The 27,951-nt window shown below is 42.2% G+C and overlaps 1 protein-coding gene across 2 annotated transcripts; it reads right to left on the reverse strand.

Annotated features, from left to right (window-relative positions):
* Positions 1 to 1,356: 1,356 nt before the first annotated feature.
* On the reverse strand, positions 1,357 to 27,826 carry specc1la (sperm antigen with calponin homology and coiled-coil domains 1-like a). 2 transcript variants are annotated; one of them, XM_031742811.2, is made up of 16 exons: positions 27,634 to 27,826; positions 17,124 to 17,280; positions 16,893 to 17,031; positions 14,794 to 16,424; positions 14,216 to 14,423; positions 13,944 to 14,017; positions 12,695 to 12,870; positions 12,232 to 12,395; positions 11,788 to 11,915; positions 10,473 to 10,563; positions 9,822 to 9,911; positions 9,559 to 9,718; positions 9,188 to 9,290; positions 7,072 to 7,188; positions 6,924 to 6,983; positions 1,357 to 5,025 (listed from the first exon to the last, which is right to left on the reverse strand). In XM_031742811.2, exons 2-16 carry the CDS (start codon positions 17,241 to 17,243, stop codon positions 4,936 to 4,938), a joined length of 3,351 nt encoding a protein of 1,116 aa, XP_031598671.1. In that variant the 5' UTR covers positions 17,244 to 17,280; positions 27,634 to 27,826; the 3' UTR covers positions 1,357 to 4,935. The 2 variants fall into 2 exon arrangements, with proteins under 2 accessions (XP_031598671.1, XP_039477012.1); XM_039621078.1 differs by lacking the exon at positions 27,634 to 27,826 and adding an exon at positions 20,991 to 21,134.
* Positions 27,827 to 27,951: the final 125 nt, after the last annotated feature.

Here is a 27,951-nt window from a genome sequence, read left to right on the forward strand (position 1 = left end):
AGCAGTGTGGGATCATCCTGACAGAGAATGGAACAAAAGGCAGAAAAGTTCTGAATCTCTCGGTCTTTTTTTATTGTTGTACGGTCTTTACCTGACAGTATAAATGGCCTTAAGGCGACTGTCTTTATCATTTGGCACTATATAAATAAAGCTGAATTGAATGTCCTTGAAGAATCCTGAAGAATTGTTCCTAAACACCTCTTACAGAAATGACAAGAAAGCTGCCGAAGATTTTTCAGGCTTGTACCAAATATTCACTTTCAAGTTTTGCAAAAATCTGCTTTCCATACTGTATTTTCAAGCATGTTTGTACATGATTCAATACATTTCTGCACCTATTTCCCATTTTCCTTGTAAAATCTAAAGAAATGTCGTTTGGCTTGAGACTTTTTTCACAGTACTATAGTGTTGTGATCAGTCAGCTGGTACCATGTGTAAGCACGTCAATGACCATGGAAGAAAATGGCAGCTAAGGTTTAGTTGTAATTTGTTTTTCAATTTAGAAGTGCAGTTTATCCACTACTTCTGAGGTAATGTAGCCTGCTTCTTGTTTTCAGGCTACTTGGTAATAGATGAGATATACTTGACTCCCTAAGATCATCAAAGGTATGTCTAAGATAACTGGAATGTTGGGAGAAGGTTTTAAACATGAGCAATTAACCAAACATCCAGTGGGTGACACAATGAAACACATAAATCAGTCTAATACAAAACAGATAACCGGATAAGTGTTTTACTGTCATCCACCTTTTATTCTTAACAAGGTGGGGGGGGGGGGCGCACCTGGAGCATATCCCAGTAGTCATAGGGCAAAAGGCAGGGTGAGAGACAGACAACCAGTCACTCCTATGGCCTAACCCCACTAAATGCATGTCTGTGGGAGGAAGCCATAGCACCCAGAGAGAACCTGTGCAAACATGGGGAGAACATGCCAACTCCACACAGAAAAGCCCGCGCCAGTTGGTGGAGTCAAACTCAGGACCTTTGTGCTGTGAGGCAGCAGAGCTAACCACCGCGCCACCGTCCTCCACCGCATTTTGATCGTTTGATCTGAAGAGATCAAACCAGTAGTTCATACCCGTGTGTGGTGAACTATAATGAATGAGACTATCTGAAAACCTCACTGGATCATGCCCTACTTTATGTTTGTTATGTGGTACCTGATTTTTGTTGTCCTTTATGTAACTACAGACATTTGCACCACAGAACGAAGCAGCAAATGTATAAACTGGTGCAAGAGAAGCAGAATGCAGGAAATAAAGTTTCTCATGCTCATCATTTCCTGGGGAAGGAACTTCTTCTCCACCACCCCCACCTCCCCAAGCCCAGCCCACAGCTGAATAAGGACAACAAACATGGCTGTTCAAATGGTCCTTTATAACTACAAGGGAAAAAAAAAAAAAAAAAAGCAAAATCAGACAGCTTTTATTTTTCCTTACAACTGATTATCATCATAGTGTGCACTTAATACTGTAGCTTAGTCCCTTTATACACATGCATACATACACACATTTATTCAATCAGCTTTCACTTAGCTGAGGGACTGTTTCAGCACTGCATGTAGTGTGATCAGGAAAGTAAATCCACTTCAACAACAATCTGCATCAGACTGTAAAATGTGGTATTATTATTAAAACAATAGGAAAAAAGGCAACATGGAAACAAAAAAACAAAGTATGTTCAGTGAAATTCTCAGAGCATTTTCAAGTAAACAAAGAAAAATACAAGTAGCATGATGTAGTGGACCCACTAAAGACATAAAGCTCTCTTCACATCCTCTTCAAGGGCCTTTTTCTAAAGGACCAAACAATGTCGTCCATCGCGGCTGCATCACGTGGCGGTGGAATGCGCGCCCTAGCTTTTGCTGGCCGTCTGGTCTCTCCTCAGCAGGCTGGGCTCGGTGGTCATCAATCACCACACGTCAGCACACGCTGGACGTTGTAAAAAAGAAACGGTCCCAAGATCACTAAAGCGTGATCAAAACACATTCCACTTTCAGGATCGCGAGGCTTCAAATCTCCTCTGCACCTCACGTTCCTGTCGGGAGCAATAAAACACATGGGCCAGCGGTGGAATCACGCAGAGCACAATTTTTTTTTTAAAACTAACAAAAAACTGCTGGCTGCTAATCCTCAGCGTCTCGCCATCAGCAAAGAGCCTCTGCCTTCAAAAGTCATTAAATAACTCAGTCTCACTCCATCTCGTACACAAAAACAAACAGCCGATGTGACGGCTCGTGTGCTCACTTCAGATCACTGGATGTCCACCGCTGTTTCACACACAGTAGCAACGAGCTTTTGGCAAACGGCTCGCTTCGAAATCGAGACAGAAAAATGTTGTTTCTAATGCAGCTATTGATACCAGCTGGCAGCTCTACGCACTACAGTCACCTTAACCGGAGACGTGAAGGGGAAAGTCCAACATCAGCTTCAAAAACAAAAAGATTCACAGCCATCGCTCACGATCAGCGTTTCTCGAGAGGCACAAACATGAAAGAGAGAGTTTTTCCACAGAACCATCTCTTCACTGTGAAACTGGTCGGGAAATACGGCTGCAGCTTAAAAATGTCACATTTTCAGTCTGAGAAATATCTGCTGAACTATTAAGGCAGGATATTATTGTGGAATACATTTAAAAAAAAAAAAAAAAAAAAAGCTTATCTCAGTGCAGCTATTCAAAGTGTGTGTGTTATAAATCGATATACATGTAAGACAATGTAAGCAATGACTTCACTATAATGCACTATGCAAATAAATACAGTGAACTTGGTATGTTGAGGCACACAGCAGTCAGACAGCGTGACAGTAATGGTGCAGACTGAAGTTAGAGTTATTACATGGCATTGTGCTCCACAGTATTTCCTCAGTAATGCTTGGTCATATTATCAACTTTATTAACACCACAAAAGCACAAAATCACCAAAACATTTTGCATATTGCAAAATGGATTACTTAATTATTTGTGTTTAATTAAAATAAACGGCCATGCAACATTGCCGGACGTTAAAGGAAGAGTTTAAAATCTTGTGTAACATATGCGTTTGGTTTCTTGCTACGAGTTTGATCTTAATATGTCTGATTCCCCCCTTAAAGGTCACACATTGTGCACCATTCATGTGCTTATTTTATGCTTGGATTACCTTGGTGCAAATATATAAATTCACCATAGACCTCAATTGTACACAGAAAGCAAACGTCTGCATCGAAACATCCAGATTTTCACATCTGGGACACTCCCCGGAGCCAAAGCAATAAAGGGAGGTGCGTGTGCTTGTTGCTTTTTTTGACACATGGTTGTGGCACCTTGATTTTGAACTCTTGACTCGAGGAAGGCATTGAACAACTGTTGACCACTACTATTTCCGTCTACAAGATGAAATTTAACTTAAAGGATCACTGATTTGACACAGTACAGGAGGTCCTGTTTGCATCGCACACACAAATATGCAAGTAGTCAGAACAGAATTTCTAGGGAAAGCTCTAAAAATAGCAGCCACAGCAGCTGAAGGCAGTCTGAAGGTGCAGAAGGAGGTGACCTTGAAGGGGACAGGTAAGGTGTTTGCTTTTCACGGGCAGTTCACAGAACTTTTGATCACACTTTACAGATCAGAGCCAAACTGAGGTTTTCATGTCTGGTTACTGGCAAGAAAGCAGCAAAACGCATCACTGAAAACGTCCACCTGCTGCTTTAACTGAAACACTGCTTTGGCCTAAAAAAAAAAATATAAAAAAAGGTCATGAAAGTGTCTAGTCTTGCTTCCTAAAACCAGAGCCTGGCCTCGGTGCATGAAATCTACAGCGGAGTCCATTATCTAAGGTTCTAGTTTTCTAGTTACTCATAGCTTGATTATGATGAAACGATGCTGTGTGCTGTATGTGCCCAATGAATGAAGTGCACGACGGCAACTCCAGGCCTATAAAATACAAACACATTATATAGTTCTTCAAATTAATATTAGTCTAAAGTCTTGGATCTATTACAGAAAACCTATCATAGTGTGTTAGTGCGGCTTAACAACAGAAAAGTGCAGCAGAGTTGTAGAACAAAGTGCACACCTGTCCTTGATAGAAGTCAGTCGTCATCAGCATCAATGAATGAATGAATCTGAAACTAGTTTGGCAACTCCTCAAATCCTCAGCTTTACAAACTGGAGAAGAAAAAAAAGAGCTTGTTTTCTGGTCTCCTGCATCAAAACTCACACAGGCACTTTATCCGTTGTATGAGAGGCATCTGTTATCGCACTGCAACATCTGGAAGACTGAGTAAAATCCTGCATCTGTCTCAAGTCTGACCAAAGGGAATTTACAAAGTTTTAGGGGGAAATTCCAACATGACTAACCTTTGGTTTCTTATAATGTAGAAACTGAACATTTACGGAAGAAAACATCCAGTAATTATTCCCCATCAAGAAGAAAAGCCTATGACAAACCTTATGCTGCAAAGCAGAGTGTTTAAAGTCAGATTTGATGGAATTCCCCTTGAACAAACTACAACCTGGAGAATGGGTGCAGAGCGGAGAAACGTATGCAAGACAAAGCCAGATAGAAGGCACTGAGACTTGGCTTCTTTTTCACGCTGCTCCTTCAAGCATGAATTGGAGGAAAAGATGAACCACAGGTATTCACATCCTGTCCTTCTCATGGCTTTCTAGTATAAAGGTAAACAAACAGGCAAGCCCCTGGACTACAACTCCACACAAGGGTCTCCTCAGCTGCAGTGTGAGGATGTGGCACTTGTCCAGCAAAGTCCTGGTCTGCAGTTAGTGTTGTTAAATAGCGTGGGAACACTTGCAGCATGACTGAGTGTTGCTGTGATGCAGGGGGAGGGAGTAAGGAAGAGTTGACCGTGGGGTTGGAGGGTTGCTGAGAGCTCATGATGTGTGGCTCAGTGTGGCTCTGATTGTGCTGCAGGAGAAGGGCGAGGGAGACGGTCAAGTCAGGTCTCAAAGTACTTGTAGATGGCTGTGACGTAAGTCATGACACTTTGCCAGTCTGGCCTCTCTGTGTGCACCATCTCATTAATGTCCTGGAAAAGAGAAACAGACACTTTAGACACTACATATTTTATATGATGTTTTTCACTTCATTAAAGGGCGTTATTTATAATTTATCAATAATGATTATGGTTAAACACAACCAAATCGTCTTGATAATAAGAGTTGCTAACTCCATCTGTAACAGCAGTAAGTAAACCCTGAGTGAAGCATTTGATTTATGATATGTACCTACTGATGAACAAGGCCGGATAGCGTTGGAGAGGATCCTGTATAATGTTTACATTTTCAACCCATTCAAATAAACTTCCAGATGAGTTTGACATTCTGGGAAACTCCTTAGACTTGAACATAATTATGTCTCATAATTATCTTCAATGTGAGTCTACAGCTAGCACCTGGTCAGCATGCTTTCAGTTAGCATAACGGGAAAACAGCTAACCTGGCTCTGGGGAAAGGTAACAAAATCTACCTGTAAGCACCTCCAGATCTCACTGACCAACATGTTTCATCTCATTTGTGTAATCTCAAGCATCAGCCTGAAGAACGAAGTCAAAAGCCATGCACCAAAAACTTCCTGATAAGCTGTCTCTAAAGCCAATATAACTACAAACACTACATTTAAACACAACCCAGACATTTAAAATTGTATGAAGGCCTAAAGTTAAGCATGATTACAGCTGGTCTCTACAACTAACAGGTGACTGCTGTCACAGCTCTCTGCAAGGCTTCTCCTCAGCTCATTCAAGTCACTGCTGGACCTCCTAATCATGCCTGAGCCCCTCTGCAGCATTTTCAGGGGAGCTATCTGACAAACAGCACGAGGCTGATCACCCTAACACGCCATTTAAAAAGCTGGTACCAGTTTATAGATAGCAGTGATAATTTCATTCTTTAATAACTTTTGTAATAGTTTTTGTCAACAACCTTTTTTTTTGTGGAAGAAAACAAGACGATAACTAAGATGAAATGTACTGACAAGATGAAAATAGAAGAAAAAAAAAATCCAATCAGAGCTTATTAAGTTGTGTACAAAGGCGGGACGAGTCTGGAATCGATCCAATCAGAAGTAATCTCCTTGTGCTGTAAAGCTTAGTAGCGCATATTTGATCTTCGTGACAAAATATCAGTGCTTGGGAGGAAGAGAAGAGTAGATATGGACACATTTCGCAATTTGATGTCATGGGCACTTAGTGAACCGAGGTGAGCAACTCTGCCTGGTAAAAACAGGACAAACTTTTATACTTTATATTTTAGTGATTACGAACTAAATCAGAATGTTCTGTCAAAATTAACACTGATAACCAACCTAGCTGGTATTAGTTGCCAGTCTGCAATGGATAGCAATGCATTAAGTCTTGGTTATTATGTCTGTTTTTTATATACAGTCTTTGCTTAACTGGTAAAAAGACTCCGAGAGATTGTGACAGATGAAGTGAGGCTGACAGAGAACCAGTACACACTACAAAAAGAGGGAAGGCTTTGTAGCTTCATATTAAGACCATTCCTTTTCAGGTAACCTTACCTTACGTCGACTTTTCATTGAGCCAACATGGTGTAGCAGTTAGAAATCCATGTTTGCTAAAGCCGCAAATTGTTTAAACACATGTATGCTTGTGCTAACTTAGGACGCTGTCCAAATTTGAAATAAAAGTCAGTGTACAGCTCAGATCTGTGATGATAGATGCACAAGCAGCTGAGTGAAGTTTACGAGGTTAAAAGCAGAACTATAAACGGATCACTGTACAATTAGAAAGCAGACTGCAGGTTAACTCCGGCCAGCAATCACAACAAGCAATCTGTGCGAGCTTGGCTGCCGTATTGAAAAGCAATGAAAAGTACATTCTCTATACCATCCGTTCTAAATTTGTGTCAGGATCTTTGCTGCATTTTATTTTCACTCCTGAGGTTTTATTTTAATGAAGCTTACCAAAGTGGATTTGATGCCCACGCTCTCTGCGGCCTGGAAAGCTAAGGTGAAGTTTCTCCTCTGTTGAAAAGAAGCCTCAGTTTCAGTCACATGTAATGAAACCTGATGATTACAAGAAGTTTGAGCTTTTCTTCTGAACATCACTTGCCTTCTCCTGGCTGGTGAGCTCCTGGTACGGGATGTGTGCGGGCAGGTAGGTGTGGAGCACGGCGCAGAAGGCCAGGCCATCGTTCCAGCTGCTGCTGAAGTTGGTAATATCAATGTTCTTTAAAAAAAACAACACAAAGGTGATCCATTTAAACTCTGATTATACTCGACAGAACATTTACAATCCAGACCACAAATCAATAGGAAGCTATTTTCTGGGTAAGGTGTCAAACAAGACTGTACAACATTTCATCCTTTGGACCTTCACATCATGAACGTCACCGCCAGACGGCCGATCTCCACATCGTTTCAGACAACACTATTGCTCACAATCAATTCTGCTTTCACGGAACCATTTAAAATGATTTATCTGCTCGATCTGATGACGGTCCTGGGATTTTATATGAAGTGTCAACACTACTCATCCATATCATATCATATCTATCATCTTTTCCACTATCAGCTGCCATCTGACCTTTAAAATCAAAAGATTTACAGCGTCCTGCAAACAACCACTTAAATTATATCCTCAAATATCTTTAATGTCATAACTATAATCTACACCGTATGCAGTGATGCAGAGAGCACTGTGTTTTTATCAGAAAACTACATCACAGGATATACTAAATGTTGCCCACTTCCTGGCGAAGACCTAAGATACCATAGCAACTATACCTTAGATCAGATAAAAAGGGTTGGGGTGATGGCAGATGACTCTTGGCACATCTGTTTATTGCTGCTTAAATCACTCTGAGGTCGTCACTGGATTTTTTTTTTTTTTTTAAACCATAGCTATAAAGAGCCTGCGGTGAAATTAACAAGTGAGACCTACGTAGAGCAGTCAGTCTGCAGCAGCACCATCACAGTACAGTCTAAAGGGAGACAAAAAGTTCATCTCAACTCAGGAGTTAAAGTTGTAACATTATTTACCTTTCTCTACAATGAGGCATCACTGCCAGTGGCAGAGTGCACCACTGCATCTACCTATGAACGAGGAAATGATCCCGCCTTCATGTTTTTCATTTTATCTCACTGATAACAGTTTACTGTGCAATCTTAGCACCACATTAGACCTGCATCATGTTACTGCTTATGCACACCCACCGCTGATTCTTCTCATTAAAAGCATTCAACTAGCATCTGCAAACATGTTTCCACAGTGTGAGTAGGTTGTTTTTACATTCATTTGGAGGAGCATGTCCACCCCCTGATCATGCTAAGAAACTTTATACACAGAATCGGAACACAAAGATCGCAAACACACAAAATGTGGGAGAGAAAATTAAACTGGCTCTCTGTGTCGACTGAAACTTTTTTACTTAGTAATATTTGCCTAATATTTGCAAATAATTTTGTTTGTAGCATCATCTTGCCACAAAGCAATGAATAACCCTTTTTGTTGTTTTTATTTCCTTCTCTCGTAGCTACATTTGGTAGCAACCAATTCCAGTTATTAAAAGCTCATTTCCAACTTCATCTTTTTATTCTTGGACTCTACTAGAATAGCTTTCCATCACTGACAGTTCAATATAATCCTTATTTAGCTTCTACTGGGCCGCGTGCAGCCCCTCAGTTCATCCTCTATCTGGTTGAAAAAAGTCACTTTAACTCCCTTCTGACTAACTGCTCCTGACAAATAAAAGGTACTCAGGGTAATCTGAAACCTAAGCTTTTGGCTCACATACATCATTAACAGTACATACGCTGACTTCATTACATTAAACATGGGCAAAGTTTAATATGAGTCATTGCTACAGAAAGTTTAAAAGAGTGTTAAAACCTTTAACTATTAGAATTGCAAGGGCAGTAATTTTCCACAAGGCAACATGTCAGAAGACGGTTGTGCAAGAAGCCTCAAGCGGAGATGAGGAGTGGGCTTCAGAGGTCTGGTGATCTCATTTCTTTCCAACTCCACACCCCCACGTTCTATTTTCAAACTTGCACTCAGCCTTTAGACTGTATGCAGCTCCCTCTAGAGATGCAGAAGCACTTTATATACTCTTTGTCGCATATAGTGTATGACTACAGCTGCACTTCAACTGTACATGAGGCTGACTGGGGTGTTTTTAAAGTTAAAGGTACTTTTGATCATGGGGACACTGACAGAAGAGAGCTACCTGGTAGCCCTCAGTCTTCTTCTGGCACCACTTCAGCAAAGCATTCCTCTTAGAGCCTCCGTACTCTCTGGCCAGTGCTGACAGCGGGTCCTTTCTCTCTTCTCTGTAACAGAAAAAGAGGAAAAGCACAAGCAATCAGTTTTAAGACATTTTCCGTACTAAAAAGGCAGACAGAAGACATGTTCATCTGATTTACTTAATGAGAAAAGAAAAGACATCATGAGCTGGGCTATGAAAAAAAACAAAAAAGAGATCAAGAAACATGAGATTAAAATCACTGACAAGAATGGAAACAGACAATGTTTTTTAAGTGCCAGTGTGAGCACAATAGAAACACGTCAGAGGTGAATCAGTGGATCAACATGTGGTACCTTAAGCGGCTTCGGGCTGTGGGAGTGACGGAGGCGGTTGGGGAGGAGGAGGACAGAGAGAGCGGGGAGGAGGCAGCACTCATCGCCATCAGGGAGGATGACGAAGCCCCCTCCGAGGCTGACATGTCCCTCTTAATCTCCTCACTGCTCCGGCGGGTCACTGTTTAAGTCACGGGAGAGGAACTCACACTCAGCTTTTCATACTGAACTACTGACCGAGTTACTTCATAATTAGTTCATAAAACATAGCCAGCATCTCTAACCTGAGATCGCCTTGGAGGAGTCAATGTTGGAGACCCTCTGGAGGGCAGATGGAGGTCGGCTAGCTGAGGTTCCCCTGAGAAGGTGCTCAGCTGTAAACATCACAGTAAACACATACAGAACAATTTACTCTATGAGCAACTTCCTCTAAAATGAGATGTCATGGTGGGGGCAGAGGGTCAGTAAAAAGCCACATTCCAGTCCCTCCGAGTTCAGGGAATACCGACGCACAAGGCTGACACGCTCACCAAGAAAACAATAAATCAGTGAAGAATAAATGGACGACTGAAGGCTATGGCCAAGACTGCACGTTCACATGAAACACTTGAACTCATTAGTGTTGAGAATGAACCGAGCAAACCAAGCACTCATTATTTCCCGCTTATCATCCTCTACACATACAGGAAACCTGCTAACGTCCAGGCCTCTGAGAAAAACAGTCCCTCCATATACCCTGAGAGAGGGGACAGCCCATTAATCCTATTAATCACTGTGACAGAGGTATAGCAACAGACAAAGGACTGCAATATTATATTGGTAATCCTTCTTGAACAGGACAATATTCTGCACGCTTATATGCATACACCCAACAGCTATGAAAAGCAACAGTTCCTACATTACGAAACAGATTTTTTTAAATGTAGAATATGTACCTGGCATGGAGATGTCTGTGTAGCTGGGCCTCTTATCACTCAAAGAGGAGAGCGGCTTGGCTGATGACATTGACCCAGTTATGGAGTGTCTCTGAAACAGCAGAAAAGCACCTTTTATTGCACTGCAAAGTTAAAAAAATAAATAAATCTGAATGCAGTGATTTGTAAAACAGTAGGCAGAGCTTCACTTCTGTAATGTTATCTGAGCTAAAAGCACAACACAAAGTCGTACTGATGTCATTGGAGAGTGTCACATGATCAAGTATAAAAGCCTGCAATACTATGTGAAAAGGAGAAGATCCCAAAAATCACCACCACTCAAACCCTTTAGAAGCCCAATGCTTAAAATGTACAGTGCTGTGCAAAAGTCTTGAGCCATCCCTCATTTCTTTATATTTTTTGGTGTGACCACCTTAATAATTCAAGCCTGGACTCTCCACAGTCCAGGCTGGACTGAAAGTTTTCTTATAATTAGTTTCTTCTTCAGGACTCTTTAAGGACATTCATACTCTTGTTTGGATGTTGGGACCAAGATAATCCCACAGTGCTCCGGGGAGGCCAATCCGTGGCCGATTGTGTTCTGACAGGTACGCTTTTATAGCAATCGTTTTTGTGTTTGGGATCATGGTCATTCAGAAAAATGAGGATGCTGCCAGAATGCTTTTCCAAATGATTGAATGGTGGTAAGATCCACAACACCACCAGTGGCTCAAATGCAGCTCATTTCAAAGCCTCTTCCGTGTTTTACAGATGGCTGTAGAAACTCACTGTTGTCTCCTGACCTGCTCTACATACTGACAATTTAACTAAAAATTTCAAACTTGAATCCGTGAGACCTGTTGCCACTGTAATACCCGAGTACCTGAGTAATACCTCAGGTTTTCCTTATAAATTTCCTTTATTAAGAACGGCTTCTTGACAGCCAAGGCTTCAGTGAACAGTAGATGCTTCAGCTGAAGGGAGGGATCTCTCAGGTCCTGTGTCAGGTCTTTGCTGGATCTTTTCCTATTTCTTAACGACATGAGTTTCAGATACTGTTCACCTGATGTACATGTTTTTGTAGGACTGCTTGTTCTTCTGAAAGACCTTCAGAAATGATTTTTGATGGTTCTCAAGACCACCTTAAAAAGGATTCATTATGGCACCTTAGAAGAAAAATATAGGAAACTAAGTGGCAGCTTAAGCCTCAAGCATAAGCATGTGCTCAATGATGAATACAATTTTTGACCTTGCACTAGTGTGAAATAGTATGTAAAGCAGTAAGCTAATAAGGGACAAAAATGCTAACATGTTAATTAAAAACCTTTTCCAGTACCTGCATGGGTGAAACAGCAGCTGCTGGGGGCGTTTTCATGGGACTGGGGCTGAGGGGGGTTCGAGGTAACGGAGCAGCCGGAGCTGTTGGAGCTGTTGGAGCCACAGAGGCACCATTTGAAGTTGGACCTGAGATATCAAGAAGCAAAAGTTCACATCCAGTCATATAAAGTTTAGTTGGGACCTTCTTCAGCAAGCAGACACGCCTGATACATCAGGAGTCCTGTCTGCAGTAAATCAATAAAAATGCTGAAAATGTATTGAGAATATATTGTTGGAGGGTAAGACCTAAATTTATGTCACTTTTCTTAGTCAGACTGGTGACTCTTGACAAAACACTAACTAACTAACAATATGGGACATCTTTGGTGAGGGAATTTGGGGAAAAAATACAAAAAAAGCAGCAACGAAGGTCTAAAACTCTAAAACAAAGGCAGTGTTGTACCTTGTGAGGCACTATCGAAGCTCTTGATGAGTGTTTTGACGGTGGGTGAGGGCTCCGAGGAGGTGGAGGATCGCCTGCTGAGACCCATCCCCTGTCTGAGAGCAGCTAGGTCCCTCTCCACTGCATTCATGTAGTTATACACTCTGCCTCTCTCCTCATCCTGCCTGGAAAACACAAAGCACTCCACTGAGCATGTGCACTCAGAGCACCTGTGGTGTCAGTTTTGACATTATCAATGCAAAAATGCCTCTGGCTCAGCAATCTACTGAGATAGAAAACAGAATGTGTAATTCACAACGTATTTTTGTTGTTAATTCAACTTTGGATTGAGCACAAGTCCAGCTACTGAGCATCTAGTATCAAATTTAATGAAAATATGAAATATCCCAGTTTTTTCTCCTAAAAAAAAAAAATTAGGAGCTGACTGTTGCCTCTCAGCCATGTGTCTCTTTGTGGGTCTTACTTGCGACTCTTGACTTCGTCCAGCTCCTTGCTCAGCTTCTCGTTCTTCTCCTGTGCTTCCTGAAGTCGGCGCCGCAGGTCACCAATCTCCTCCTGTGCTTCCGACTTGATGTCATTAGCAATGACAACAGCGGTCTGCAGATCAGCCTGGAACTGACGCCACTCCATTGACTCCTCCTGCACACACACACACACACACACACACGTAATGATACAAACAGCTGAACATTATTTATGCTCATAAGAGCAGTATTTAGCAGTAATTTATCAATACTGTATTTAGCAGGATGGATAAATTCTTTTGGCCACCAGAGGGCAGTTTTTCCTTTAAAGTTGCTATGAAGATGAGCACTCTATTTGTAATGACAGACTTTCCTCATGACAGAAACATTGGCATTCATTTAAAATCATGCCTTCATTAATTCTCCTTTGCGCTCCGTTTAGGTTTCCATCAGCTCCTATAGGAAATATCTGCGCTTCTAAAAATGCCCTGCTTTGTTTACCAGTTAGTTGTTACGTTTTCTATCTGCTTTTCCATGTCAAAATATCAGGGGATTCTGCAGCAAACCTTTTGAGAATTCCACAATGATGGAAAACTTTTGGTTTGTGGAGCTAGAAGTCATAATACTGCATTAATTTAGTATCCAGATATTATACAAAGTACTGTCCTAAAACCTAGTTTTTGTTCCTTCTAGTATAATTTGACCTCAACTTGCTGGTAATCAGACAGCTCTGATCTGCACTCTTTCACAAACGTGTGCACGTTCACATTCTGTGTGGCTGACTTTCCAACAGCATGTTTCGATTTTGTATCCCAGAACTCCTGTGACAGAAGATAAAAGTTATGGCTGCTGTGATTACATTTCAGAGTTGCAAAAGTCCTTCCTGAAAGCGCTACTGACTGCTGGACAATACTTTTTATTTAATAAGACTTCAAAACTCATTGTTCTGGTGCTACAGCTGTGCTTCCTGGATCATATTTCATCATCTTGGCCGGCTGACAATGAGACTGGGGGATTTTTTTATGGCTTCATCTGACATGGTCAGTAGAGAGAGGAACAAAATATGGGAAAGGGAAAGGGAATGATATACAGCAAAAAATGGTCCAGCGCTACGTGTCACTCCTCAGGTCACTTCATGGGTGTCTCGTGTTGTTTACACCCGAGCTGCGTGGCTACCAAGATTTTTAGGCTGCTGGATTTCAGCAGTTTTTAAAAGGTGAGCACCTTTCAGTACAAACGCCCACTTACTCTCAGCCTGCGGTGAAGAATCTTAATCTCTCTCTCCATGTCGTGCTTCTGGTCCTGCAGCTTCTTCACAGAGTCTGAAATCAAAAGGAGATGTTTGTTGATGCTATCATTAAAGAACGTACTGATTCAAAAGCAGACGTCCTTGTCATATCAGAATCTCTAAGGCAAGCTGATGAGTATGCATGCATGTTCACATTGTTCTACTACTTGATAAAAGTTGGCCTTCAGCACAAGCGTCCACTCGAGTTAGAGTGTGTCTGCAGCCCACTTACTTTCCAAATCTGTGATAATGAGATTGTCGTGGAGTTTCAGAGCTCGGTGCTGCTCCACCTCGTCCTCCAGTTCAAAGATGGTTTCCTTCATGTCGGCGATCTCGGTGTCCTTCTCCTGCAGCTCCATGCGTTGCTTCTCCAGTGCACGATCCTGCTCAGCCATTTGCTGCTGCACCTGCTCCTGGAAGTCTCTGTATTCCCTGTCCAGCTGCAGACAAACAATTAAAGTATACTTCATTTAATTATACAGTAGACGAACATTAGGTAAAAACTGACTGCAATAAATCTTCACAATAACCTGTCTGCTATTATAACTACACATCTGTGCAGTTAGCATCTGTATAGTCTTAGAGAATATGTACCATTCCTTGCTAAAGGCTGACTCTGGAGAGCTCGTGATGCTAAATTTATGATATCTGAGACACTGATGGACGGGCAGTAATGAAGCTGTAATTTTCATAACCCAAAAACTGAGAGTTGTTGCACCCTAGATTAAAGTTTCATTTAGGTCAAACGCCTCAATTTAGCTTCTATTTGCGTGAAGACACTGATGTTCCACTCAATGTCCTTGAACTAACCTTACTGAAAGTCTCCTGCAGCCGGCTGAGTTCGCCGTGGGCCTGTTCCATCTCCTCCTGCATCTTTGCAGCTTTGGCCTCAGCCTCCTCTTTCCCCAGCCGAACACCTTCCAGCAGCTGGCAGATGTCATTTTTGTCCCCCGCAGTGTGCAGAGAGTACAACTCGGCCACTCTCTGCCTCTCTTGATCCAGCTGGGCTCGGCAGCGGCTCAGCTCCGCCTGGTCGTTGCTCATGGCTGCTTTGTACTCTTCCAGTGCGGCCGCCATGGCAGCTCGATCCTGTCTCTCCGAATCCAGGAGGCGCTCCATCTGTTGGTTCCTCTCCTTCAGCACTCCCATCATCTCCTGAGCTTCAGCATTGTCCTGCTCAGCCATCTTTAATGTGTTGGATAGGTGCTGTTGTACCCCCAGTAGCTGCTCTCTCTCAAAGCGGGCATTATCGGCCAGATCTGCATAACGCTGCTCCAGCTCCATGTAGCGCCCACTCTTGATGTCCTCCTCCAACACGTAGGATATATGATGCTCTTCCAGCAGCGAGCGCAGGTATTCAATCTGGCGGCCGTAGAGCTCCAGCTTGTCGCTCTGCTGGCACAAGGAGTCCATGAGGATGACTTTCTCCTCTCCGAGCCGCTCGTTCTCTCCATTCAGCTCCTGCGTGATCTGCTGCAGGTCAGCCAGTTCCTGCAGTGTCGCCTGAAGCTCCTCAGCTGTGCTGTGCTGATTCTCCTCCATCTGTTGGATGCGCTCCGTCAGACAGGCTACCGACACCTCACTGGCATTGCCACTGCTGCCCCTCCGTGAACGCTCCCTGCTAGGCGCACACTCCGACTCAGATGACGAGGAAGCTCCAGATGGGGCGTCCAGAGCGTCGTCACTGGAGGTGACAGCTTGGTAGACCTCACTGGACTCACTGTCCAGGTTGTCTGCCGAGCCTCCGTGCTGGTGTCCTGTGAGAAGATCCTCCAATGAGCCAGGGGCAGAGCCTTCTACTGAGGAGGTCATAGTACCTGTGCCACCACCATCGCTGTGCCCGCTGCCTGCAGCCAGTTCTGGACTCAGGGAGGAGTAGTTGAACAGTTTGTCAGAGCCATCCAGCCTCTGCTCCAGGGAGAATCCCAGAGCATTGAGCCGGTCTTTCAGCATGCGGTTCTCGCTCTTCAGCAGGTTGAGCTCCTCTCTGATGGCTTGATTCTGCTCTTGTAAGAGAATCAGAGTAGACTCCACATCAGCAGCCGTGATTGCTGAAACCTGGGGTTTCTCTTCCTCCCCAGCTTCTTCCTCCTGTGGCGCCTCCTTCCCACCGAGGCCGAGTTGGGCCCTCATGTCCCTCAGCTCGCTGCGAAGGTGAAGGATCTCCACGTCTTTGCTCTTGGCCAAACCAAGCAGGTCTTTGACTTTGGCTTCCAGAGCCACTTTATCATTAATCTGGCCATCTGACTTAGACTTGCTCATACGGCCCTCAGACTCTGCCAGTATCTGGCTGCGAGAGCGCTTTCCTGATGCCACATCCCCAGCTACAGTCCCTGATGCAAGCTGCTTTTTAGCTGCGGATGTCCTGGATGACCGAAGGCGGTCTCGTATTGAACTTGGCTCCTTGGAAGTGGATGATGATGCACGTTTGGATGAAGTACCTATAAGAAAAAGTGAATTTATTTTATCCTGGTGAAGTAACACTGAAAAAAATAATTTTTGCAGCTTATCTGAGAATATGAAGAGCTCAGTTTAGCAATGTTTTTGTCCCATTCTTTTTCTTTTTTTTCTAGTAGACAATCCCCATGCTCTTATTTTGACAACTAAGCTGCCGCTAACCAGCTAGGCTGGCCATTTAGCAGCTGCTGTTGTGATGAGCTTCGCTATCATTGTGCTGCTTGGGTCCCAACATCACCATTTTGGTGCCTCAAGGCACTTCATATCGTAAGGTAAAGACCTTACAATAATACAGAGAAAAGGCCAAAAATTAGATGAGCAATCCCTTGGCAACAGTGAGGAAGAAAACGTCCCCTTTAACCTTAAGAAACCTCCGGCAGAACCAGGCTCAAAGAGAAGCCGCTCCAACCACGAATACATTCCAAACCTGTGGGATACATTTTTTGAGATACCTGAAGTTGTCTTTGGCTTGCTGTCTAAGTTGCTAGCGCTTGTGCCAACAGAGGTAGTCCTCTTGGTCTTAGTGACGGCACTATTTGATGCAGGATTCCCTCCAGCCATAGCCGCTAAGAGGTCATCATTGCTTTTCACCTGAAAGAAGAAAAATTCAACATGCTCACAGGAAGATAAATGAAACCAGAACCCTTCAGCTGCTACACACTCCATCACTTGATGAATTTTACCTTAGACAGAGGAGCAACAGTGGTGCTCTTGGCTGGGGGCTTTCCGCCGGTGGTCGCGGCCTCGGACTTTCCTCGATCGCCGCTCACCTTACTCACCGCTGGCCGGACCGTCTTCTTCATAGTGAGCTCTCTGATGCTGAAACATTTACGGCTCAATCTGTACACAAAAAAGAAAGGAGACAGGAGAAAGGTAATGCGCGTCAGCCTCCAGAGCAATAGCTCCAGTTTTCCATCGAAGAAGAATTCTTTCCACAGAGACAATTCCCTGAACTCCTAAGAAAAAAACTGGGACCACATCAAATAGCTGAGCACTTCTCGAAACCTCTGCCTGAGCTCGGAAATTTATTCAATACAGCCGGTGTTTGGGAGCTAATTTTGCCTTTTTCCTTGAAGACTACAATGATTAGTTTCTGGTGGATTGTTAGTTTTCTGCATATTTAAAAAATATCCCGTGTATACTGTACACCCCCAGATTCAGGAATGCAGAATAAATACTGACTTAATGGCCTCCAAAGGGCAGCCGGTGCTTCCACTAGATGGCTGTCATGTGTTTGTAATTGTTCTCTCAGTTAAGACTTTTAGCTGCAACAATGATAACAGCGAAGGACAGAATAAGTGGCTGCTGTTGGGGGCATATGTGCAAAGAATGTGGCTTTGCAGTCTTGGCCTCAGCACAAACAAACAGGAGGTAGGGAAAGCATCTTGCTATCATCGCAAAGAACGTTCAGCAGGACCAAAAAAGGAAAACGAGATTCCACCTCCCACAGATCAACCGAATGCTCAAATATCCGGCATATCATGAGAGGCAAAAAAAAAAAAAAAAAAAAGATTAAAAAAAACAACACCACAAAAAAACCCCAAAGTAATACATTTCACCTTGAGCTGCTAAGACATGACTTAGTGCCATTCTTATGTGAGCCATACACATACACAATCCTTGCTGCTTTATTTAAACAACCTGACAAACCAAAAAAGATTCCTAATGACAATTTAATCTAGGCAAACTCCTGAACATACTTACATAGTGACAGACCAAATTAGTAACAGATGACACAACTATACTCTCTCCAACAAATGAAGGGCGTTTTACCTCTCACCAACAATGTGTTAAACCTGGCTATAAAAAAAAAAAACACACACAAAAACCCCCCCAAAAACCCAGGAGGTTTCAGTGAGGTTTTATTCGTAGAACCTGACTTGATGCCACGATAGCAAGAAAAGGGATTTGGGAAGCAGCTGGAGACAAAGAGTAAGTGCTTTTGCACAAAATTGGATGTCTTTGAGTTCACTGACGAGGGAAAAAGTGAGCTAAAGTGATTTATTGTGCACAAGCAAACCCAGCTCCAATCTACCTCTGAGTCAGTGCTCTGTTATTTTCCCAAGAAAAAGTTTGCTGTTTAAAAATGGAAATAAATACACAGACACACAGTAAATCTAACTTTAAATAGAACGCTGTGAAGCTGACCAGCATGCTGCAGTGGGCCGTAAATGTTTAGACAGTTAGGTGACTAAGCCTTTTTACTGTATCACGGCTAAATAAATACACGTAGTAAAAATGAATTAATATTTAAAGTAAACTGCATCACCAGTTTATGTTTCCCGAGAACTCAGAATGACCTGCTACTAAATCACAACTGTACTGTACTCAAAAACAAATACCTTTCTAACAGATTTCAGCTGTGCCTCCGGGGTGCAGGTGCTGCTTAAAATCTGCCATCCTGTATCAAGTCTTCTACAGAGTCCTCAAAAAGATTCAGTTCACACACACACAGCCTTTACTATCACTCTTCACAGCCTTTCTTCACTATCAGTATCAGTTATGAGGAGTTTAAATGTCCTTTGTGTGCTTTTTAAGTTGTAGAACACAATTACACATTATGTAAGAGCATCCTCAGGAGTTTTTTCATATATTTAATTCAATTCAATTCAATTCAATTTTATTTATATAGCGCCAAATCACAACAAAAGTCGCCTCAAGGCGCTTTATATTGTACAGTAGATAGCACAATAATAAATACAGAGAAAAACCCAACAATCATATGACCCCCTATGAGCAAGCACTTTGGCGACAGTGGGAAGGAAAACTCCCTTTAACAGGAAGAAACCTCCAGCAGAACCAGGCTCAGGGAGGGGCGGCCATCTGCTGCGACCGGTTGGGGTGAAAGAAGGAAAACAGGATGAAAGACATGCTGTGGAAGAGAGACAGAGATTAACACACAGTTATGGAAATCTTTGACTGAAATCTCCCTGATTTAGGAGACTGTGCTGTATGGGTACTCCTTACAGGAGGAAGAAAACAGAACAATTGTGCGTACTTCGCCACAATTGGACAGCAGATGGACATTTAATGTCTGATCTGTTTGCATTGGACACTTGTGTTCTCTCATGCACCTTTGTCTTTGGGTCCTGTGATATGAAAGCATATTTTATTCTTTCCCTTTCACCTTTGCTGCAGGTCAAGTTTGTTTTTATTTTCATAACTCCGAAACTTTTAAAGACTGCTCTCAGAACAAAACGACTAAGTTTGGTTCAGACGTTAGTGAGGATGGTCTCTGTATATGGAGATACCTTTGGAAAAACCCATAAAACCACATCTTTATTAATATGCTGAGGTGTCAAAACTCGTCATTAGAGGTACAGGGAGGTCAAATGTCGTCAACAGGAAGGAAAGAGTTGACGCCACCGTCTGTTTGATCAGCTGTACTAACTGGCTGCACCTCAGAAACAGCAGTGTGGTAGCAGGGTGTAGTCTGAAGCTCAGGTGGAGTAGAGAGTTCAGGGGGCAGTGACAGGAGAGGCTGCCTGGCAGCTGTCAATCCTCATCAAACCATGTCTCTTCTAACCAAGGTGTATGGTTGGTTTGGCAGCTGGACCACTATAGCAACCCGTAATAAAGAAAGCAAGCACAGCAATCCAATCGTGTCTTGCTGTCTGTGTTGGGACCCTGTGATGGCAGAAATTTGCTACAAGCAGGTGGGTGGGGCTTTCATGCCAACAGCCAGAGCTACATGGACAACATGACCATATTAAGCATGTCTCAGTGACATTAGACACAGCTTTTCTCACAGCAGTGAGGTTGGACTTGTTAACTAGTTACTGGCAGAATCATGAACTCTGAAGTGTGCAGAGAAACTCTGTATAGAAACTGAAAAGAAATCATCCACGATTGATGATGGAGATCCAGAGCATACTGAACCACCCAGAAGAACACTGGGGTCTTAAAATGGTCTTCCTAGAACCCTGACCTCAAACCCATAGACCACCCATGGGAGCACCCTTGGGAAGCAATGGACAATAAACGGCAGCTTGTTGACGTTTCACTAGTTGATGATGACCTGACAGCTTTGTTGGCTCAAACAAGGAGGAAAGACTTGCCACAACTGCAGAATCAGCTGGTTTCAGGCCACAGCCCTAAACAATTTGCATGGTTAAACCGATCTTGGGTAGGGTGTCCATTACCGTTTTGTTGGCATTTTCAATGTGTATTTATCATTTTGTAATTTAAACCTAAAAACATGTTGCTGTTTTGAGAGCACAAGCAGACCATCCCACCCCAATGCCAAAGCAAATCCACTGGATCCATTTCGGGAAGAGGTCAAGGGTTCAGGTTTTCCTTTTAAATTGTCACCAACGTGTATATTACCGTAAATCCCGGACTACAGAGCGCACCTGATTAAAAGCCGCATGCTCCAATTGTAGAAAGAAAATCAATTTTGTACTTGTACAGACCGCACCGGATTTTAAGCCGTATGTGTTTCACTTGTAATATGAGATATGTACACAGAAATATTACACGTGAGGATTTTTAACGTTTAATTTAATCCGTAAGGTAACATAAACGTTACGGTAACATACAAAAATACATACTGCAAATGCTTCTTTTCCTCGAACAGCGCCTGTAACACGGCTACCTTTAAGTATACATACGTATCGGTAACACACAAATTACGTTGCTTATGGTTTTTTTACGGAACAGTGCACAAACAACATTACAACGTCTCTTAACAACCGATAAAAATATATACCGTATATATACTACTTATCATTTTGATTGGTCTACTGTTACCAGGCAAAATGTTTTTGGCCGCATGAAAAAAAAAAAAATGCATTAGCCGCACGTCAGTATAAGCCGCAGTGTTCACAGTGTGGGAAAAATGTAGCGGTTTATGACCCGAAAACTACGGTACCTTTTTTTAAACAGGGAAAGTTACTTTCAACAGTCCTGGTATGCAAGTCTAAAACCAAACCAGGCCGGTACAAAGAAACAAAGAAAAGCCCAAATGTGTACTTAACTGTGCAAGTCCAAACACCAGCAAGTAAGCAACATCTTCAGCTAAAGACAGCGAGAAATTAATTACAGCCACATTGCCATTTTAAGCTATATCCAAATATACAGTGCTGAAAAAAGAAATGTCCTATTTTCTGATTTTTTTTTTTTTTTTTGTATATTTTTCACACTTACATGTTTCAAACAAATCGATCAGATCAGTTCCAAGGGGGGAAAAAAAATTGCCAAGAAACATCTTAATGATCCACAAGACTTTTGGGTAAAATATCATGTTGACTGATGAGACAAAGGTTGAACCTTTGTGTCGTCTGGCACAAAACTAACAAGGCATTTCATAAAAAGAACAACACAGCAACAGTCAATCGTGGCGGTGGTAGTGTGACGGTCTGGGCTGCTTTGCTGCTTCAAGACCTGGATGACTTGCCATGATAATAGGACCATGATTTCTGCTGTCTACAAGAAAATCCTAAAGGAAAATGTCTGGCAATCAGTTCATGGTCTGAAATTTAGAGCACTCTGGTTATGCAGCAGGACAATGACCCTAAACACACCATCAAGTCCACCACAGAATGATTAAATAAAAAAAAAAAACTAAATGAGTGACCGAGTCAAGGTTTGGACTCTAAACAGGCCGTTCCTTCCCGAGAATTAAAACAATTCTGCAAGAAGGAGTGGGCCAAAATCCTGTTCCAGTTCTTGCTCCTAAAGGTGACACATCAGTTATTAGGTTAAAGGGCCAATTGCTTTTTCACACAGACACAGGTAGGTTTGGATAACTTTCTTTCTTTAATAAATGAAACTGTTATTTAAAAATTCAATTTGTATTTACTCATGTTATCTTTGTCTGATATTAAAATCTATTTGATGACCTGAAACATTTAAGTGTGACATATATCCAATCAATCAATAAATAAATAACAAAACAGGAAGGGGGCAAATATTTTTTCACAGCACTGTTTGTTCTGTGCTCACATTTTAATTGAGCTCCGTTTTTTCTCCCGAGCACTGGCATGCACTCAACAACCAGCCAGTTTTCTGAATAGCTGAATGTTTTTGAATGCAGATGTCTGAAACAGAGAGCTGCTAGCTGGAGCACAGCCCTTTTTCACTGGGTCTGAATAGACATGGGAGCACAGGCTGGGGACCAACAGAGCAGCTAAATAGGGCAGAGTCAGCAGCCTTTTCTTTCACTCTCCCACTCTTGAAAACAGTATGCTCTTCAACATGCACCACACACGTCACTCTCACTTGGTTAAATTTGTAAAAAAAAAAAAAAAAAAAATATATATATATATATATATATATATATATATATATATATAAAATAGCAAAACCCCGGTGTGTTTTCCACATTCCTACACCAGCATCTGTGATCAATTACAGTATCACAAACAACCTCGTCTAACAAACAACGCTCCTGCTGACTCTACATTGTTGGACTGAGTGTTTATAGTATAACAATGTATTGCGTGTTTAAATAAGGGACATTAGATAAGAGGAGACAGTGAATCCTGAAGAGAAATCTATGGCAGCGTTCTGTAACACCAAAGAAGCGTCTCCCCTGCCCCTCATCCAGAGAGCCAATCAACAGACAAAAAGAAAAACATTCATTCACTCATTAGCGCTTGGAATTTCAGAATTTATAAAGGCCACTAAGCAAGAGATGAGAGAAACACCCTTCAACCATGAGTGTTGATGTTGCACAGAATGCCCACCAGGGGGCACTCTGGAACTGCCTTTTTAGAAATGCCACAAAGGCAACAGGCAGCTGATCCGAGCACACTTGGGCAGAGCATGAACAAGTAAATAAGTAACTACATATAACAAATGTTACAAAAATCAGTTTATTTTGTGTGTCAAAGGAAAAAAAAAAATATCCAATATACTATATTTTTAATTCATCAAATATCAATATTAGTCTTAAAAATCCTGGCTGATGGACCAACAACAGCTCAAACAAGATTAGCCCACAGACTAATGTGTGCACCACATATTTTTGACCATGCTCCCATCTGATAGCAGAAGATCTCTGCAGATAGGCAGGCAGTCTGTAGCTGTAAACGGACTGCCAACGCGTTACAGCTGTTGAACCATAAATTTCCCCTCTATTGCTGGGTTGTTTCCAAACAATTTAAAACAGTGAGAGTAAGATAAACAAGACAAAAGGGCAATAGAGGATCTTAATGAACACTCAAGCAACAGCAACAACCAGATACCCCACAGTTCAAAAGACAAGGGCACTGTTGAATTTTATAATATGGAGGTATTTTGGTTATTTAAAGTCCAACAAAGAAGCAGAGCAGCGTGCACTGCCAGTTGTGTTGAGAGCGTGTTTCCACTAATGGTTTTTATCATCTGAAGCAGCACCATGCTTTAGAGCACGTACAATACAAGACTTTACAGTTCCAGACATGTCCTTATGTACCGGAACTTAAATTGGAAAATGAAGAGACAGTGATATGAGAAACGCAAGTCTATTTTACTGCAAAACACACCAGTCAGCACAGTTGACAATTTAGCATTTAAGTGGCTGAGTACAGTAACTGAACCTCATTGCCAACTCCCTCGCCATAAACATTTCTCTCAGATGGTACTTTTTTTTAGGATGGGCAGAGACACTCATCATGTTGGCTCATGTAACATCCTTTTATTATATGAATGCACTGTGCAAATATAAAAGGTTTTAAAGCATGATTTTAGTGTCACTATTTGACTTATTTGTTTCTTCTATTCATTCAGTTATGTCCCTGTAACCACTGAAATTACAGCTATGGCTCTCTACCCATTCAGTCACATAGGTGCTTCAAAATAACTGCTCAGATACCTGCCTGGAGGCATTTTGAAGACGGCTGCCAGATGGCTAAACTTACATTGAGCACAACCGGTTTAAATACAGCTCAAATATTTAACAAACGGCACAGAATGAAAAGGCCAAAGTCCATAAAGTTTGCCTGAAACTGGCAGACACGTCTTAAATATTAGCCAGGCTGTTGACTGTTAACGGCATAAGTTTACAGCGGAGGAAGGGTGACTGCTGAACTGACATTCAGAATTTATGAAATACAAAATGACATCAGTTAAATGTAATAAAGGTGCCTATTTTGATTGGGATGCTGTCGAAAAAAATTATTTATAAATGCATAAATATGTCTGAAGGTTCTCAGTCATTCAGGTCATCGTAGTCTAAGGAGCTTGGAAAGAAAAACGTCTGGACTTCTTTAAGTTGCTTGAAGACATTTCACCTCTCATCCGAGAAGCTTCTTAAGTTCCAAGGTCAAATGGTGGAGAGTCCCAGATTTAAGCCCTATGGGAGTGTCCCCTCAAGAGGCTATAAAGAACCCCCTAATGATCCCCTACCTAATCACAGGGTCACAATCAACCAAGGTTTCAAGTGAAACCTAGCTCCACCCTATCGTGTGATTTACTGAGATCAAATGGCCCAGGAAGTGAGTGGGTGTTAAGGGGTCTGGGAAGGGATCTCAAAACTGGATTATAGATGGCAGACAGTTGGTGTCGTAAACCAGCGCTTCTGATCAAAAATGGTTGTTCACAGTGGACATAGATGGAGGAGTGAAAGAAGCCATCTATGTCCACTGTGAACGACCATTTTTGAACAGAAGCGGTGGCTTACGACTTCCCAGACGCCTTAACGCCCACTCACTTCCTGGGCCATTTGACCTCAGTAAATCACATGATAGAGTGGGGCTAGGTTTCACAACGAGTTCACTTGAAACCTTGGTTGATTGTGACCTACACCCATTTTCACACCTTGGCTTGTGTGATTAGGTAGGGGATCATTAGGGGGTTCTTTGTAGCCTCTTGAGGGGACACTCCCATAGGGCTTAAATCTGGGATTCTCCACCATTTGACCTTGGAACTGAAGAAGCTTCTTGGATGAGAGGTGAAATGTCTTCAAGCAACTTAAAGAAGTTGAGACGATTTTCTTTCCAAGCTCCATAAATGCATAAAGGTGCAAAGCTCACTGTAAACCATGCAATTAAAGCTGAGATAAGCCAAGGGGCAAGTTCCCATTATTTCAAATTAACAGAGCTCTTGTAGTTGATTTCGCTGTCAATAAATGCACTGGATCTTATCCAGGGTTGCACAAAAACATGAGCTTGAGACAAAGAAGAAACAGTGTTTGAGAAAGAGGTGGGGGGAAAATCACAGTGGTCTAGTAAATAACCCTTCCCTGTGCTCTTTCTTTAACTGCGGGGAGGCACTTCCTTGCCATAACATCAGCTTCCTGTGGTGGCGTCTCCCAAGAAGAAGAAGAAGAAGAAAAGAAATGTCGACCCTGCAAGGGTGACTGTTTACAAAGACAAGCAGAGATCAGTCCAGTTAAGACACAGCAAACTTTTTCAAACCCGAAATCTGACTTAAAAAATGTCTGGTTATTAATACCAAACACTGGAAAACAGGAATGAACCATTTTATGACAAAGTGAGTGCTTATGGTTTTTGCACTCAACTCTCAAATGCACATTCATCTGTGCAAAGAGGTATTTATTAACTGCACCCATACAATAATACCTTTCTCCTGTACACTGCTGTTGCTGAGTCAGTCTGATCACCTCCTGCAGTGACACTTTCAGTCACCTGAGAAAGAGCGGCTCCTCTGTTTTTTTTTCTTCCCCACCACATAGCACTGATGCACAAAGAATCACAGCCAACAACTATGTGGTGTAACCACAATATCCAGAACTGCTGACTAACATCTTACTCATATATCTAAATCCAGATATTAGTTTGGTCACAGTCCATGTTTAACCACTAACCATGTGAGCTCCTCTCCCAGCGGTGGACCCTCTTTCAAAGACGGGTAAATCCGGTCTTACTTCAATCCTGCCACAAACTGGGTGTCGTAAGGCCTGCTCAGCATATTTATACGTGCTACAGATACGGGTACGTTAAAAGTACCCACTTAACTGATGAACTAGTCCGTGAAAGCATCTGCAGTCATGTGTCTGCTCTGTTTTCTCTTCTTTAATTTTGTCACTGGCCTACATTCCGTGCATTCTCTGTGTTCGGTGCCACTAGAGAACAAAGTCTCCAAGACTGAGATTTCCCCAAAATGTGTTTTTGTTCTATTCTCAAAGAAAAATCATTCATCAGCCAGAGACAACAAAGCAATATTTCCCCTTTACTATCTCCTGGAAACTAATCTCAAGAGGAGACTGCAGTATATTGATCTCTCCAAACTGTTGACAAAAGTTGAGAGACATCTGGGGACACCTGGCTTTACATATAAATATATATGTATCTAATTTTCAGTAAATGGAGTATACGAATAAGTTACATCTTTGAAACAGCATGGTCAACCAAAAGACAAGTAGTTTTTACTCCTCTCAAACACCAACACAAATGTTAGCCCTAATACGACGTGTGAATTGTACACGTACGTCATTTAGCCATTTTATTTTAGGGAAAAACAATCTGCCCACACCACGGAATAAATGAACATTTGTACTACCCTAGGAAAAACAAATAGCATCTTAAAATCATTGACATAACCTAGCTAGTTAGTTAGCTGTACTGTCAGGCACCCAGTTAATAAACGTCCTGCTTTGCCTTTCAAAACAAAAGCACCAACCTAGACACGTAAGCACACCCCTCAACAGCTACTATCGAAAATGTCAACAGACGAGTGACTATAACAGTTAAAGATGACATGTGTTATAATGCACGCAGACACAAGATGTTTTTGTTTTTTTTAACTGCAGATACTTTTAGCCAGTGAAAAATGTTCTGCAGCGAAAATCAGCACATATTTAAAACACTATTTAACAGTTAACAAAGCATGACGGCAACTTTATTTTGAGGGAAAATCTCGATTTAACAATAACTGTGGTTTTACTGGCACACATGAAACTACTGCATGAATGCCCCCCGCCAAGACTACATGGCAATCTACTTATTGTGAAATTATTTATGAGATGACTCAAAGCACGCTCGTTAGCTTGACAGCATATCCAAAATCGGGTGTAAGGGTTAAAACAACATTTCAAGCGGTCGTTAAGCCAACACAACTAAGAAAACTAGGCTTGGTTGTTCATGTGACCTCGGCGTAGGTGCCTGCGTTTCTTTTCAGTCTGTTCATTTCACCGCGCTGCCAGCAAGAAATACCAACAATTATGTAGCTAATGCTATTATTAAGCTAACAATGTTAGCATAGCCGGCAAAAAGACAGCGCCCCTCCACTTAACTGCCAAAATATTCCTACCTAAGGTTCTCCTTATCTCCCAGCTCGGCTGGTTAAGGCCCGATAGGCATCCATTTGCGGTCGCTAACAGTCTGCCTATCCCACAACGTGTTACGGCAGCGGGCACCACCGGTTTCGGATGTCGGCTCCCTTCTGTTGGCAGCAGCCGCCGCATGAGCCTCTGCCCCCTCCCCGTGTTGGATCACCTCAGCATCACCCGCAGCGCAGGAGGGACACTCCACTGCCTCCACCATGAGGAAATATGTGGTTAATTTGTAACCAAATTAACGACTTTACACGCTTTAATTTCAAATGAAGAAACTGGAAAAAACATTTGGA

Source organism: Oreochromis aureus, linkage group 12 (genome assembly GCF_013358895.1).
Source record: "Oreochromis aureus strain Israel breed Guangdong linkage group 12, ZZ_aureus, whole genome shotgun sequence".
Taxonomy (NCBI): Eukaryota; Metazoa; Chordata; class Actinopteri; order Cichliformes; family Cichlidae; genus Oreochromis; species Oreochromis aureus.

What these genes read in the sequence shown, in the direction of transcription:
- specc1la (XM_031742811.2), bottom strand. Translation starts at nt 17,243, where the DNA reads ATGAAGAAGACGGTCCGGCCAGCGGTGAGTAAGGTGAGCGGCGATCGA. An exon ending in CTGTTGCTCCTCTGTCTAAG is followed by an intron (nt 17,032 to 17,123) that starts GTAAAATTCATC and finishes TTCTTCTTTCAG; the next exon opens with GTGAAAAGCAATGATGACCT. An exon ending in GACGAAGTCAAGAGTCGCAA is followed by an intron (nt 12,396 to 12,694) that starts GTAAGACCCACA and finishes TGTGTTTTCCAG; the next exon opens with GCAGGATGAGGAGAGAGGCA.